The sequence below is a fragment of the Artemia franciscana genome, chromosome 19 (genome assembly GCF_032884065.1).
Source record: "Artemia franciscana chromosome 19, ASM3288406v1, whole genome shotgun sequence".
Taxonomy (NCBI): domain Eukaryota; kingdom Metazoa; phylum Arthropoda; class Branchiopoda; order Anostraca; family Artemiidae; genus Artemia; species Artemia franciscana.
This window is the reverse complement of record NC_088881.1, coordinates 35,614,352-35,629,287: the sequence shown is the minus strand read 5'-3', so window position 1 is coordinate 35,629,287 and position 14,936 is coordinate 35,614,352. Positions and strand designations below refer to the sequence as shown.

General features: G+C 36.4%; 1 protein-coding gene across 1 annotated transcript in view; it reads right to left on the bottom strand.

Annotated features, from left to right (window-relative positions):
* Positions 1 to 13,736, bottom strand: part of LOC136039616 (uncharacterized) — a 29,405-nt gene extending 15,669 nt beyond the window's left edge. The window contains exon 1 of the mRNA XM_065723504.1: positions 13,541 to 13,736. Within this exon, the coding sequence (XP_065579576.1) occupies positions 13,541 to 13,671 (131 nt within the window). The 5' untranslated portion in view covers positions 13,672 to 13,736. The remainder of the gene's footprint in view (positions 1 to 13,540) is intronic.
* Positions 13,737 to 14,936: the final 1,200 nt, after the last annotated feature.

Here is a 14,936-nt window from a genome sequence, read left to right as displayed (position 1 = left end):
TAAAGAAAAGCTAAAAAACAATGGTAGAGAATCATCAATGAAGCTTTACCCTCATCTAAAACAACCTTAATTTCGTCAATTAATGTCGATGAGGCAATATACATTCTGGTCAGAAAAGGTGGATGCTTCTGCAAACCTTTTACAACTTGATGACGCTGAAGTCTTCCCTCCCCCCTTTCCGCAGCAAACAGATAAGAAGACCATCAGAGTAAACATGACTAGTAGAACAAGTGCTTAGAACGTTCAGTCAACCGAATATCATCAAAGGTTTAGGACACGACCTCTCTTATCACTCTTAAAAGATGGGCTCCTGAATTTACCGGTCCCCTTGCCTCATTTATGATTCATTTATGTTTTGTATCGGATCCTCCCCCAAAGTCTGAAAACTTACTCGTGCAGTCCCTGCACCAAAAGCAGATAATGACCTTAATAATTTAGAATCTTATCGCCCAATCAAATCATGTCCCAATCACCCAAAAGCTTATGAGGATGTTATTAATAGGACTCTCAATCAGTTCCTTGAATCTCATCGGCTATTGGCTGACACACAATATGGTTCTTGTGAAAAAGGGTCCAGATTAGACGTCTAATTGAGCCGCAACAGGAGTGGGCTCACTTCCCGTCTTAGGGTATTGTACTCGCCTTCCCATTTTTAGCATCATGAAAGCCATTGACCGCGTGTGGCATAAGGGACTTCTTCCTATGCCTCTTGAGTTGATAGAGGGCTATTCAATGAGCTTTTTTTTCAACGGTCGGTACGTGTTGTCCTTGAAGATTTTGTTTCAAAAAAGCATCTATTGTTGTCAGAAACACTCACAGAAAATATGCTTAGGCCAACTCTTTTCAAAGTTCTCATAAATAGTTTAGAGGATAGCCTTGTGAAACTTAACACACTGCAGATGACACGACGATAAAAGTTCTCATCGTGAAAGGCAAAGAACAAAGCAACCCAATAAGAAATTTCAGACTGGTTTGGAGAAAATCGAGGTGCGGGTAGATGCGTGGCTCGCAGTTTCAATTGTTAAAAAAATAAAGAACTTCTAATTTTGAAAGCGCGGAGTGTGAGAATTCTCCCTATTTTCATCTATATATATGAGGCAATAAAAATATCAGATGCACTGCACTTTCTTGAATTTCAGATCTCGCATGGGCTGAACACCTCTGGAAAGCAAAATCCTCCTACTCAAGGAACGTAACCTAGGAGCCATCATAAGATGCAAAAGCCTCCTCCCTGGCGATTTTATTTTAATACAATTGACGTCTTGCATGAGACCAGTCATGGAATACCCATGTCCTCTCTTTCCTTTTCCTCCAGCGAACAACAACTCTCCTCCTTAACGTGTTCAAAATCGAGGAGTTTGCGTAGCAACTTCCAGCAACTCTGATGTCAGACCCTTGCAGTCGATCCAAGATTGTTCCGACGTGGTATGTTCGTTCCTCCATCATAGGAGCTGTCATAGAGTAAAGCTTTTGCAATGAACTCTCCAAATTATAGATCGTCAAGTATACCTTGTGCAGCGTAAAGCCCGCCAGGAATACTTGGAAACAGTTTTCACCAAAGGTCTGTCGCCACCAGGAATGCACTGCCAGCAGACGTAATCCTGGAAAATCCTCTTGAACCGTTCAAGAGAAGGTACAACAAATGTCCTTAAAATAAAAAATTACGTGATTACCAGGGCTAGCGGCATATCATCACTTGGGATGGGGCCAGGAAACATGTAATGAAAAAAATAATAAATATCTTAATTACCTGAGAGGAATCCTGTCATCGAAAACTCCGTTGAAAACAAAACCCAGTGGCCAGCTCACCCAGCTGAAATATTAAATTAATTGAAAATCATTATCCTGTTGAAATTAATCAGGGAAATCAAACGATTAAAGAGAAATGAAACGCTGGCCATATAAGGGCCAAGCCAATAATCATAAAAAAAAATACTGTCTTGCCGAACTTTTGTAGTTTTCTTCGTACGTTTAGGCTATGACATGCAGAGGGCTTGGATTATAGCAAGTAAGCAGGAATTCGTCTCAAAAGAAGCGTTTCCGAGGGGATGGACCAATTCTACCTGGATTTCAAGACAAGTCCAAATGGCCAGCTCGACCAAATAAAATTTTTGAACATGAAAAACTGAAAAAAACATTATTTTTGTTTCAAACTCTGGTTTTCAAAAACAGTTTGAAGACTTGTCTGTTCAAAGAATGTGACTTTTTGAAATTTACAGTTCTTAGTCCTGACAATTTCGTGCCCCAAAGCTCTCCTCCCCCCCTGATTTTTAAGTCCCTGAGGGAGAATTATAATACATTGCCGAATAGATAATGATTTATAAATAATACTTGCGACTTAAAGAAAAGCCCTTAAGCCCAATATGTAAACACTGTTGTGTTGGTAAATCTATTTAAATAAATTTAGAAATGATCTCTTTGTCATCGAACCATATAAAAAATAGCATGGTTGTATAGTTAAAGGCCTTAAAATTGTCAATGAGAAAGTGCTCAAACGTCTTGATAGAGAAGCAGTGGATTCAAAATTAAAATAAAAAATAATAATTTCAAGAATGGAGGTCCTCCTAAGAAATTCTAAGATTTTTGGAATATTAATTCACACCAACTAAAAAAAATTTGTCTTACATTTCTTGTTGTTCTAACTTATTTTTCGTTCTCAAATGTTTTTGTATTTAGGAAGCTTGAAAAAGTGCTTGAAAAGTATTTCGAAAATAGGTTTTTACCTTAAATATTAAGTGTAAATTGTGCTCTTCCTAGTAGAGTTGTGGGTCATTCAACTCTTCATCGAGATTCAACCCTGTTGTGTCAGTGGTTCTAGAATCGTGAAAAATTTGGGTATTAGTTTTGATTGGTAACTTTGAAGTTAATGAATTTACATATCTAGGTTTAGTATAAAAATCAAAATATTTGGATATATAGTTTTAAAAGTTTCTTTTTTTTAGAGTTTTTGTTACTATTGACGCGCGCCATTTTTTACCTACTGTTCAGCACAGTGCACGAGGGAAATTCACCGAAGGGAGGTCTCAGAGCCTGCCCCACTCTTTAGGGTGTTTCTTATTGAAATTACCTAATAAGATTAGTTTTTTGTCATTGGGCCGCTACCGGCTTCACCACTCTAATTGCCCCCTCCTACCGAACAAATCGTGCCAACAAGTCTGCCGTACGTGGGTTATTTGGGCTAACTTTGATTTAGAATAATAACAAAATTGTATATTGATAATAAGTGACAATTTCATTTCCTTAACAGACTTCGTTGTTTGTACGCTCCAATAAAGTTCACAGTGCCTAAGGACAAGCTAGTCGCTGAGGACCCTACAGGTGCTGGAGCCTCATATTCATTTATATTTTGGCTTAGGACCCCTGCAAGATGTTGATCCGACCCTAATTATTTGTTGTTGTTTTTTTTTCTTATCCTGATAATGAAATTTTAATGTCGTCACTCTTACGTCTCAAGGTTTCATCTGACTTTTTGACATTTCTGACGTCATTGTCAGAAATCGTTTTTTAAGCTATCCTCAGAGGGAGTATCAGAAGGTCAGTTTAGTTTAGTATTACTAAAATGTGATTGAATATACATCCGTCCTTGGAGAGAAGCTTAGTAGGTAATTTTTTCTACTACCATAAAAGTGAGAAAGTGCCGGATGTGGGCTTTAACCATAACTGAGATTGTGTACGGCCCAATTCACTTTTTTTTTTACAGACCATCCAAGCTTCAAACAGGATAACATGGTTTGGATCGATTTGAACCTTTACTGTCCAGAGAAATCAACGTTTGTATTGTCAGTTTAATGCTAAGTTTCGTTCACAAATATTTTTATGATGGAAGATTTTCCTAAGGGGTTATGCACTTTCTGTTTTAGGTGTAAACAACTTCGTACCTTTAGCAAATCATTCAACCCTACCTCCGGTACCTTCACATCTGTTATTATATCTTGTTTGTGTCTCACCTCTGGTGCATGAACTTGTACTTTTCTAACTAGAAGCATATTGAAAATAAATAAAAAATATTGAAAAATATAATATTGAAAATATTTGAAAATATTGAAAAATATTTTATATTAAAAAAATATATTTAAAAATATATTAAAAAATATAAAAATATTAAAAAATATATTTAAAAAATATTGAAAAATAATAAAAAATATAAAAAACAAATTGTCAACCATGCTTTTTATCTGTACGAATCCGTTGAAGATGTAAGCCGCCTTAAACCGAAGTAATGGCGAAAACACACCCTTTTCACACCCATCTCAAACCTTTGTGCTAAACTGAGCGTAAGTCCAACTGATTTTTTTTTATATGCTTGGGATTGGCCTTTACGGACGGTGCACACTAACTTTATCCTGTGGACTTGTCAGAGATATACGCCTGATCCACTTACTTTGTGTCTTTGAATCGTTTCGCTAATAAGGGTGTACGTCTATATTTTGTATTTTCCGGAAAATTGGGTAGGAGAATCGAAATCTTAACTGATCCATGTGCAACAAAAAAAGATGGTCGTGTCAAGAACGTGCGCAGAGGGAGGGCTTCAGGGCCCTAACTCCCCAAAAATTATCAATTCAACCGAATTTCTTGGCACTTTTTATTCGACTTCAATTTTAGATTTGCGACCAAGTTTTCTAGAAAAAGGTAGAGTGAAAACTTGCTAAAATGTGATGATACTTGAAGGCTCATTCACAGTGACATTTTACTAATGCTGAAAATTGGCTAGCGCTAATTTGAGCAAATCAGGTTAGGTTACAGAATTTTCTAATTGGTTGGAAAATTCTGATTAGCGTAAATTACCACTGGCTAAATCCCGGGAAGAATAAAATCCCTGAGTGAAGGGGCCGTATGCAAAATCGGACTGGTATGTCTGATTGAAAAGAAAATTTCCTGAAGCCCACCCCAGGATACAATCGTATCTAAAATGGCAGTATTTTATTCTAAATGGGTATTTTGGACACACATCTAAAAAAGAACCAATTGTATATTTATCATTAAATATGCAGGAAAAATTTAATTTAAACTAAAATGAAAGCTTAAGGTGGTCATGACTATTCAAAGACAACTTTTATGTCATGACCGTCCCATTCCTTCATTTTTCGTTTTCCTTTCAGTAAGGAAAAAATATTATGTTTCTTTTTAAGTCTTAAAAAAAAGATAAAAGACACTTCAAGCTTCGTTACGTTTAACTTATTGCCAAGAGTAAATCTAAAGGTCAGTAAGCTCAAAAGTTTGCGGTACTGAGGAAGTTGAATTTTTAGCTCCAAATAGTTCCGACCGTGACGCTATGGGTACCACCCATTCAGCGTTTATTAGCTTTTCAATCTGCTGAAGAAAAAAAAACACGAAAAATGTATGACAAGTTCTATAGTCTGGAAAGGAAGAATTAATAACCAGGAACAACTAAAGTTCATGCACAAGCTCCCCGCTGAAGTCGCTTATTACGAGGGTATTGGAGGTGCTTTTGTCTTTTTCGAAGTAGCCTTATAATTCATTCAAAAGGGGAATACCCCAAGGCTTGTATCTGAGTGGCGTTGAATTTCGCTTTGAAAGCGCAATTTTAGGTCGCCGGACGATAAAAAGTTTTCTTATGGCGGATTATTTCGTTTGTTTCTGTTTCGGATCAGATTTGACGAATTCTCCTATCCAACTTGTTAAAATATGATTTCAATAAATAAAGCTTCGAATATTTACCTACTGAAGAAAATGTTATATTGCTACTGTTTTCCAAATAGGTGTAAAAAGAGTTATTTTTGAGAAATCAAAGAGTTAGTGGTAACGAACTGTAAGTAAGGAGCGACCCGGCTCAGTATTAACCGAAACTCCGAAAAACGACATTATAATACCAATAGATACATCAAAAGAATTGGATTCTTATGCTGATTTTAAATGTATAAGTTTCAACAAGTTTGATCCAACCCATAAAAAGCTACAAGCCTGAGAAAATTTGCCTTATTTTCGAAAAAAGGGGAAGACATCCCTTAAAAATCATAGAATCTTAATGAAAATCACACAATCAGATTCAGTGTATCAGAGAATCCTATTGTAGAGGTTTCAAGCTCCTATCTGCAAAAATGTGGAATTTTGTATCGTTTGCCAGAAAAACAATCACAGATACGTTTTTTGTTTTTGTTTTTTTTTTTCTAGGAGTGATCTTAATCAACCCATTTGTCCTAAAATTTCACGAGAGGACTCATTCGAACGTAAATTAAAGGCTCTAGCGTCATTTTCAAGTGACTAAAAATTGGAGGGCAACTAGGGCCCCCAACACGCTCATTTTTTCTCCAACGTCACTGGATCACAATTTTGAGATTGATGTTTTTTCGGCATAGTCGAAATATCTAATAACTATGTCTTTGGGGGGACTCAATCCCCCATAGTCCCCTAGGGAAGGGCTGCAAGTTATGGACTTTGCCCATTGTTTATATATAGTATACAGACGGTTTCAGGGGGGATTTTTTCTGTTTGGAGGGGGAATGTGCTACTTGGAGGGATCTTTCTTTGGAATAATTGTTCATGAGATAAGATAATTTCTCTGAAGAGGGCACGGGATATCCCAAAATTATTTGAAAAACGATCAAAAATTAAATTTAAGAAAAATAGTTTTTTTCAACTGAAAGTAAGGAGTAACATCAAATCTTAAAACGGACAGAAATTACTACTTACATGAGGGGGTTCGTCCCCTCGTCAGTACCTCGCTCTTTACGCTAAAGTTCGAGTTTGTAAAATAATGGCTGATATTAGCAACAATTTGTTCGTGTTATTTTCCAGCTAATCTTAGCATTTAATTTTACCTTAAGCAGCTTCCTAACCATGATTTCAATGTGATAATAAACCAAAGATATTGTATGTGTTCGCCTTGTGGTTATTAAATATAAAAAAAAAGTTTTTTCCAACTGAAAGTAGGAATAGCAATAAAACCTAAAACAAAAATAAATTATTGCGTATGTCTTTTAAAGATATTTTCTTTCATTCATTTCAATCATTTGAGAATTGCTCAACTTATGACTCATTTTCATAATATTTCTTTGGCTGTTTTATTACTATCCTTTACAAGATTAGTTCCACAAATGTCGCTAATTTAAGTTACGCGGGAGAATCTTTCCGTGGAGAAATTTCTCTTGAGGAAAGAGAATTTTCCTTTGAGAAGGAGGTGGATTTCCCTACATTATTTAAAAACGACCAGCGATTAAATAAAAGACATGCTTTTTCAACTGAAAGTAAGAAGCAACATTAATACTTAAAACGAACAAAAAATATTACGTATATGAGATGGGTTGCCTCTCCTCAGAAGCTCGCTCTTACGCTAAAGTTCCTTTTTTAACTTTTAAAAGAGCCTGTTATTTCTAATTAAATAGGCTTTATGATTCAGGAGTCATTCTAAACAATTGAAACAAAAATCAAACTTAGGTTATTGTAAGGTCATTATTACTTTAAAAAATAAAATTAATATGCAAATTTTGGTTTAATTTTTCATGTACGGTGAACTAAATTCAAAACCTGCATTAATTCAAAATGGTTCAGAAATTAAATTTAAAAAAAAACCAAGTTTTTTAAGTGAAAATAAGGACAGATATTAAACTTAAAACGAACAGAAATGATTCTACATATGAAAGGGGCTGTCCCCTCCTCGACAGCCCGCTCTTTGCGCTAAAGTTTGTATTGTTTTAAAAAGTAGAGTTGTGACAAAGAGTCAAACTTTAGTGTAAAGAGCGGGGCGTTGAGGAGGGGACAGCCCCTTTCATATACAGAATAATTATTGTTTGTTTTAAGTTTTAATATCGCTCCTTACTTTCAGTTAAAAAAAAGTTATTTTGTGAAGTAAAGAAAGCATCAAAGTAAACAAAGTACCAAAGAAGCAATTAGCAACTTGCATAACTTACAGCCCTTACACCTTAAATCGAAGTTACCACGTAAATCACTAAATCCAAGCATCATCGGTAGCGCAATAGCGCTGTTTAGGTAAAGAGCGACGCGGGCACTTTGTTATTATTATTATTATTTTTTTTTTTTAACCAGGGCACTTTGTATCAAAGGAGTTGTCGTAGAAACTTTAAAAATAACTCATACGATTGGAAATTGAAAGGGTTAGTGCCCTTTTTAATAGTTGAAAGGGATTGGAGGGCAACTAACCCCCCTTCTACGCCCACCATTTCCCAATCACATCCAATCGAAGTTCAAAGATAAGCAATTTTGTTCAAAGTAGTTAAAAGGTCCGGATATCATTGATTTGAGGATGATATCCTCCTGAGGCCCTTAGGTCAAGAGTTGTAAGTTACGCCTTGGGGCACATAAGGTTTTTGCTTCACCGACAAAAATTCTAGACGGCCATTTTTTGTGGTAGAAACTTCAAAAAGAGCTCATTCGATCGAAAATTATAAGGGCTAGTGCCCTTTTTAATAGTCAAAAGGGATTGGAGGGCAACTAGACCCCAGCCCAAGCACACCATTTCCTTAACATACCCAATCAAAATTTTGAGATGGCCATTTTGTTCAACATAATTGAAAGGCCTGGAAATTATGTCTCTGAGGATGACGACCCTCCCACAGCAATGAGAGCAAGGGTTATGAGTTATGCCCTGGGGGTATATAAGGTATACATAAAAAGTCTAATCGTAAAAACTCCAGAATGGTCTCATTTGATTAGAAATATGATGTCCTAATGCCCTTTTAAGATTCAGAGTGATCGGAGGGTGGATATCAACCACCGCCCCCCCCATACACCTCGTATTTTCCCATAATGCATCTGATAGGAATTTTGAGATGGCCATTTGTTCTTGTTAAAACTTCGAAGTGCTCTTTTTAATAGTCAAAAGTGATTGGAGGGCAACTAACCCCCTCCCACATCCACCATTTCCCCAAACATATGCAATCTAAATTTTGAGATAGTCATTTTGTTCAACGCTGTTGAAAAGTCTGGAAATTGTGTCTTTCAGGAAGACAACCCCCCCCCCTAGAGCCCTCAGGGCAAGGGTCGTAAGTTTTGCCTTGTGGGAATATAAGGTATATATAGAAAGGGAGATCGTATAAACTTTGGAGGGGACTCATTGGATTGCTAATCAGAGGTTCTAGTGCCTTTCTTGAGATTCAAAGTGATCGGAGGGTGAATACTCCCCCGCTCCTCGTATTTTTCCGAAAGGCATCCGATAGAAATTTTGAGATGGTCATTTGTTGATGACCATTTGAGATGATCAAACAAATCATTTGATTGAAAATTGAAAGAGCCAGTGCCCTTTTTAATGGTCGAAAGTGATTGGAGGGAAACTAGCCCCCCTCCCATGTCCACCATTTCCCCAAGCACATCCAATCAAAATTTTGAGATAGCCATTTTCTTCAACGTGATTGAAAGCTCCGTAAATTATGTGTTTGAGGATCACAAGCCCTCAGGGCAAGGGTTGTAAGTTTTGCCCTGTTGGCATATAAGGTATATATAGAAAGCATGATCGTAAAAACTTCGGAGGGGACTTACAGCTCATTCGATTGGAAATTGAACGGGCCAGTTTCCTTTAATAAACACACAAACAAAATTTTGAAATATCCATTTTGTTCAGTGTAGTTGAAAAAAAACGAACATTATGACTTTAAGAATGACATCCCCCACAACCCTCAGTGCAAACAAACTGCAGTTAGTAGATTTTGACCTACATGCTGTATATATACACTTAAAAGAGAAATTGTTATGGGGTTTTCAAACAGTTCGCGGTAACGAACTGTTGTAAGGAGCGACCCGGCTCAATAGTAACCGAAACTCTAAAAACGGAATTTTAATCAACTTTGGTCTTACCCAACAAAAGTTACGAGCCTGAGAAAATTTGCCTTATTTTAGAAAATAGGAGAAAACACCTCCTAAAAGTCATAGAATCTTAACGAAAATCATACCGTCTGATTCATTGTATCGGAAAACTCTACTCTAGAAGTTTCAAACTTCTATCAGCAAAAATGTGGAATTTTGTTGTTTTTTTTTGCCAGAAGACAGATCACGGGTGCGTGTTTATTCGTTTGTTTTTTTTTTGTTTTTTTTTTCAGGGGTAATCGTATCGACCCAGATGTCCTAGAGTGTCGCGAGAGGGTTTATTCTAGTGGAAATTATAAGTTCTAGTTCCCTTTTTAAGTGACCAAAGAAATTGGAGGGCACCTAGGCCCCCTCCTACGCACATTCCCCCCCAAAGTTACCGGATCGAAATTTTGAGATAGCCATTCTGTTCAGGTTAGTCGTAAACCTAATAACTATGTCTTTGGGGACGATTTAATCCCCCACAGTCCCCAGGGGAGGGGCTGCAAGTTACAAACTTTGACCGTTGTTTACATATAGTAATGGTTATTATGAAGTGTACAGACGTTTTCAGGGGAGCTTTTTTGCGTTGGGGGGGGTTCAAAGGAGGGGGGTATGTGGGAGGATCTTTCCACAAAGAAATTTATCATGAGGGAAGAGAATTTCCATGAAGGGGGCGCAGGATTTTCTAGCATTATTAAAAAAGAAACAATGATAAATTAATTGACAATGACAATGAGTATTAATTCTAAAACGTTCAGAAATTAAGCAAAAAAACAAAGTTTTTTAATTGCAAGTTAGGAGCGACATTAAAACTTAAAACGAACAAAAATTATTCCGTATATGAAAGGGGTTCTCCCCTCCGCAACGCCTCGCTCTTTGTGCCAAAGTTTTTCTTATTGATTTAAAAAGTAGAGTTGTGACAAAGAGTCAAACTTTAGCGTGAAGAGCGAGGCGTTGCGGAGGGCAGAACTCCTTTCATATATGGAATAATTTCTGTTTGTCAGGATTAAAATTGTTGAAGAAAGTTTCTTCAACGTTCAAATAGCAACCTATACTATGGATTCTTATAGAAGAAAACTGAAAATATATACAATACTATTCTTTCCGTGGAAAAGACTGTGTCAATAAAAACGAACAGAATTTTCTTTTTTTTTAATTTTCCGCAAGACACAAAGTCAAATAATCTTCCAAGTGTAAAACTACCACAAATCACTATTGAACAGAAATTACAATAAATAGCCGAATCATACTTAAAACGAGCAAAACATGAGTAGGGATAGTAACTCCTATGCCTTTTCAAGACCAGAACACAATTGCGCTTTACTGAAAACAAAATGCGTTTGAAATGTTCTCACCTTTCCTACTTTCATAAATGAAAAATTATTAAAACCTTTAGGAAGAAATGTCATTATATGTTAATAAACTGACAATCCACGGTCTTTTGTTTGTTTATTTTTTTCAGTAAAGCGCAACTTCTGTTCTGGTCTTGAGGAGGCATAGGGGTTATCAGCCCTACTCATGTTAATTTTTGCTCGTTTTTAGTTTGACTCGACTATTTATTGTAATTTCTGCTCGTTTTGAGTTTCATTTATTTATAGATAGTGATTTGTGGTAGTGTTAAGCTTGGAAGAATTTTTTACTCTATTTTTGCTCAATCTTTGCTATATGTAGCTCTTTGGTTTTCTTTGAAAAACTAGTCTTGTGGAAAAAGTCTTTTTTTAATTAGTCAATTTAAACAAAGTGTTAAAGTAACAATAATTAAGTTTCGTAACTTAGGGCCATTTCCAAAGGGTTGGGGGAGGGGGTTCAACCCTGGAAGCATAGTTATTTGGCCTTTGAACTATTTTTAACAAAATGGCTATCTCAAACTTTTGACCGGCTGCCCTTTGGGAAAGCGGGGCGTGAGCTAGTTGTCCATTGATCACTTTTGACTCTTAAGAAAGCGCTAGAAGTTTCAATTTCCGATCGAATGAGCTATCTCTTAAGTTAATACGACGACTCCTTCCACAAAAACCTAATATTCTGATAAGGGGCAACTTACACATGTTACAATCCTTACCCTGGGGGCTAGGGAGGATTTCTCCTTAAAATATTTTACATTTACAGTAGGTTATAATAATCTAAATTTTGGGCTATTTTGAACAAAACGGGTATTTCAAAATTTTGATAAGATGTATTTGGGGAAAAAAGGTATAAGAAGGGGCTTGTTACTTTTTGATCATTTTTAAGTCTTAAAAACTTGCAACTTACATAAATTACAATTCTTGTCCCAGGTGTTACAGAGGATTTCTCAACCCCTAAGTTATAGTAATTTGATTTTCGACTATCTTGAACAAAACTGCTATCTCAAAATTTTTATCGGATACATTTGGGGAAAAGGCTTGAGAGGGGTTAGATACCCTCCGATTAATTTTTATGACTCTTAAAAATGTAACTATAACTTTTAATTTTCAATCAATTGAGCCAACTCTGAAGTATATATGACCACCCCTTACTTAAAATCTTATATGAACCCGGGGCATAGGTTACAACATTTGCCCCCGGGCTGTGGGGGGTGCATTGACCCTAGAATTTCTGTTATTCGATATTTTAAACTATTTAAAAAAAAATAGCTATCTCAAATTTTTGTTTGGATGCACTTGGGGGAAAAGGGCCTTGGAGAAGGCGAGTTGCCCTCTGATTATTTTTAACTCTTAAAAACGGCACTAGTAACCCTGATTTACAGTTGAATGAGCCTCTCCGAGGTTTATACAACCATCCCTTCCATAAAAACCTTATACGCACCCAGGGCGCATTTTACAACACTTTCCCCCGGATTCTGGGGGGTAGGGCAGATCACCTTTGATTCTTAATAGGGGAATTAGAACCGTCAATTTCTAATCATTTGAGTTCCTTGCAAAGTCCATACGACCAACTCTTCCATAAGAACCTTATATGCCCCCGCGGCATGAGTTATAACCCTTCCTCGGGCTCGTATGTTAACAACAAAGTTTTTTTTTATCTGATCGTTCGACTATTTTAAACAAACTGGCTATCTCAAAATTTTTCGTTGGATGCATTTGCGGAAAAGAGGCTGTGTGTGTGGGTTGGGGGGATTAGATGCCCTCCATTTACTTTTGAATCATAAAAGGGTAGCTAGAACTTTCAGTTTCCAATCAAATGAGCCACCTCCGAAGTTTATACGACCACCCTTCACGTAAGAACCATATATCCCCCCAGGGCTTAACTTTCAACACCTGCCTCCGGGCCTTGGGGGTATTTTGTCGACACACACACACACACACACATATATATATATATATATATATATATATATATATATATATATATATATATATATATATATATATATATATATATATATATATACCGTGAATGTCCGCAAATTGGTGAATTTCGAGATCCACCGGTGAAAGTCCAAGATACCTTTTGTTTCTATTGGATTTAGTCAGAGCTGTCAGTCAACTTTTTCAATTTAATGCAATCGTCATTTACCAGATTTTGGACATTCTCGGTAACACATGTATGTTACCGTGACTTGCATATATATGACATATATATGTGCATATATATATATGAATTCAGTGACTATAATCTGAAGTGACACCTAAGCAAGCTAATGATTATATAAGGTGCAGAAAGAACAAGTGATACGAACACCTATGAGCGGCAGGTTGAATGCGCCAAAACCCAATCAACAACTGCAGGAAATACCGATTAGCAAAAAATTCTCATCCGGATCTCGCATCTGTATTATATCCCTTTTGTCTTGGGCACTTACCTTCCTCGACGTTCTAACGTCGCGCGGAATTCACCGATGTCAGGCTCACTGCCTCCTTCTTCCTCTTCTTCAACGTTTGTATTAGTTGATGGATTTATGGTCGGTCTGTAAAGTTTTGGATCACTGACCATTCTGACGAAAAATGATCTTTTCTTTGCCAATGATTCCTGGTATTTTTCACGATTGGCCTTTGTGTTGTCCTAAAATTAGAAGTGATTAAACAATGACAAAGTAATTTATTGTAGTTTTTTGTGGCGCAAAATTCTATTAATATATTTTTGAAGTTTATTGCCATTTTTAGCAAGATACTGACCTTTCCAATTTCAAACAATCTAGAGCAATGACATTTAAACCAATATTGTTTTTATAAATGCTTCCAAGATTAGGGGGGATATGCATGAGAATTAGTTTAAAAAGCAAACTGTCATTCTTAAGAAAAGGCTTAACTTGTTGTTTGATAAAATCTGGTTATACAAAAGTCAGGTTTTGGCACCTGGTTGGGTTAAGTACAATTGAAATTGAGTTGGCACTGCAGATTGCCAATCCCAGCAATCAAAAATTTGAAAGTATCGGAATTCGGAACTAAGGACTGCTAATTTCTCTGCTCACGAAAATGAATAAGTTGCCACATAAAGGGTAGCCTATCGATGGCTACCTTCATGTATGTCGTCTAAATTTGGGATACGCTATCCATGGTTACCCAATAAAAAAATCGGTGAAAATTTTTTATAGACCCTTTTTGTCGAAATCAAACTGCAGAGATAGATAGTAGTGAATTTTTTTTTAACGAGATCAGCTTCTGCGAAGTGCAAGGAGCTCCTCAAATAGGGGAGCCACTGTAGTGCCATTTTTTCATTTAATGAAAAAATGATCTCCACATGGTCTCCATGCGGTCTTTCATAATGGTCTCCATATGGATTGGTATAGCAAGTTGCTATTAGAATTCCTGATGCAATCGCCTGAATAGCAATCGCCTGGGTGTCCGTTACCGATTTTACCAGAAAACTATTTCACTCAGTAATTCACCCTATTTTTCGTAGATATTCATAAAAAGTGACTAAAAATTGTTCATACAATTAGTGAGGTATCTATGCTCAAAATGCATGCAACTAATAGTCTCGTTGTTAATCACGCGTAGATTTCTTATTCTTTTTCTTCCTCGAAACGAGTTTTCTTTTTCATTTTTTTTTTTTTTTTTTAATATACTGCTCAGATTAGGAAAAAAACTGGCAATGGAAAGTTTAAAACTTCCAAATATTTTTTTTTAGGTTTTCCCACTTCGACTACTTAGAATAAGGATAAGAAAATTAGTTGTAAATTTAGTCAACAATTCTTTAAGCCAACTCTACACATGCGCCAAATTTTCTAACTAAACATCATGTCATCAATCTTGAAA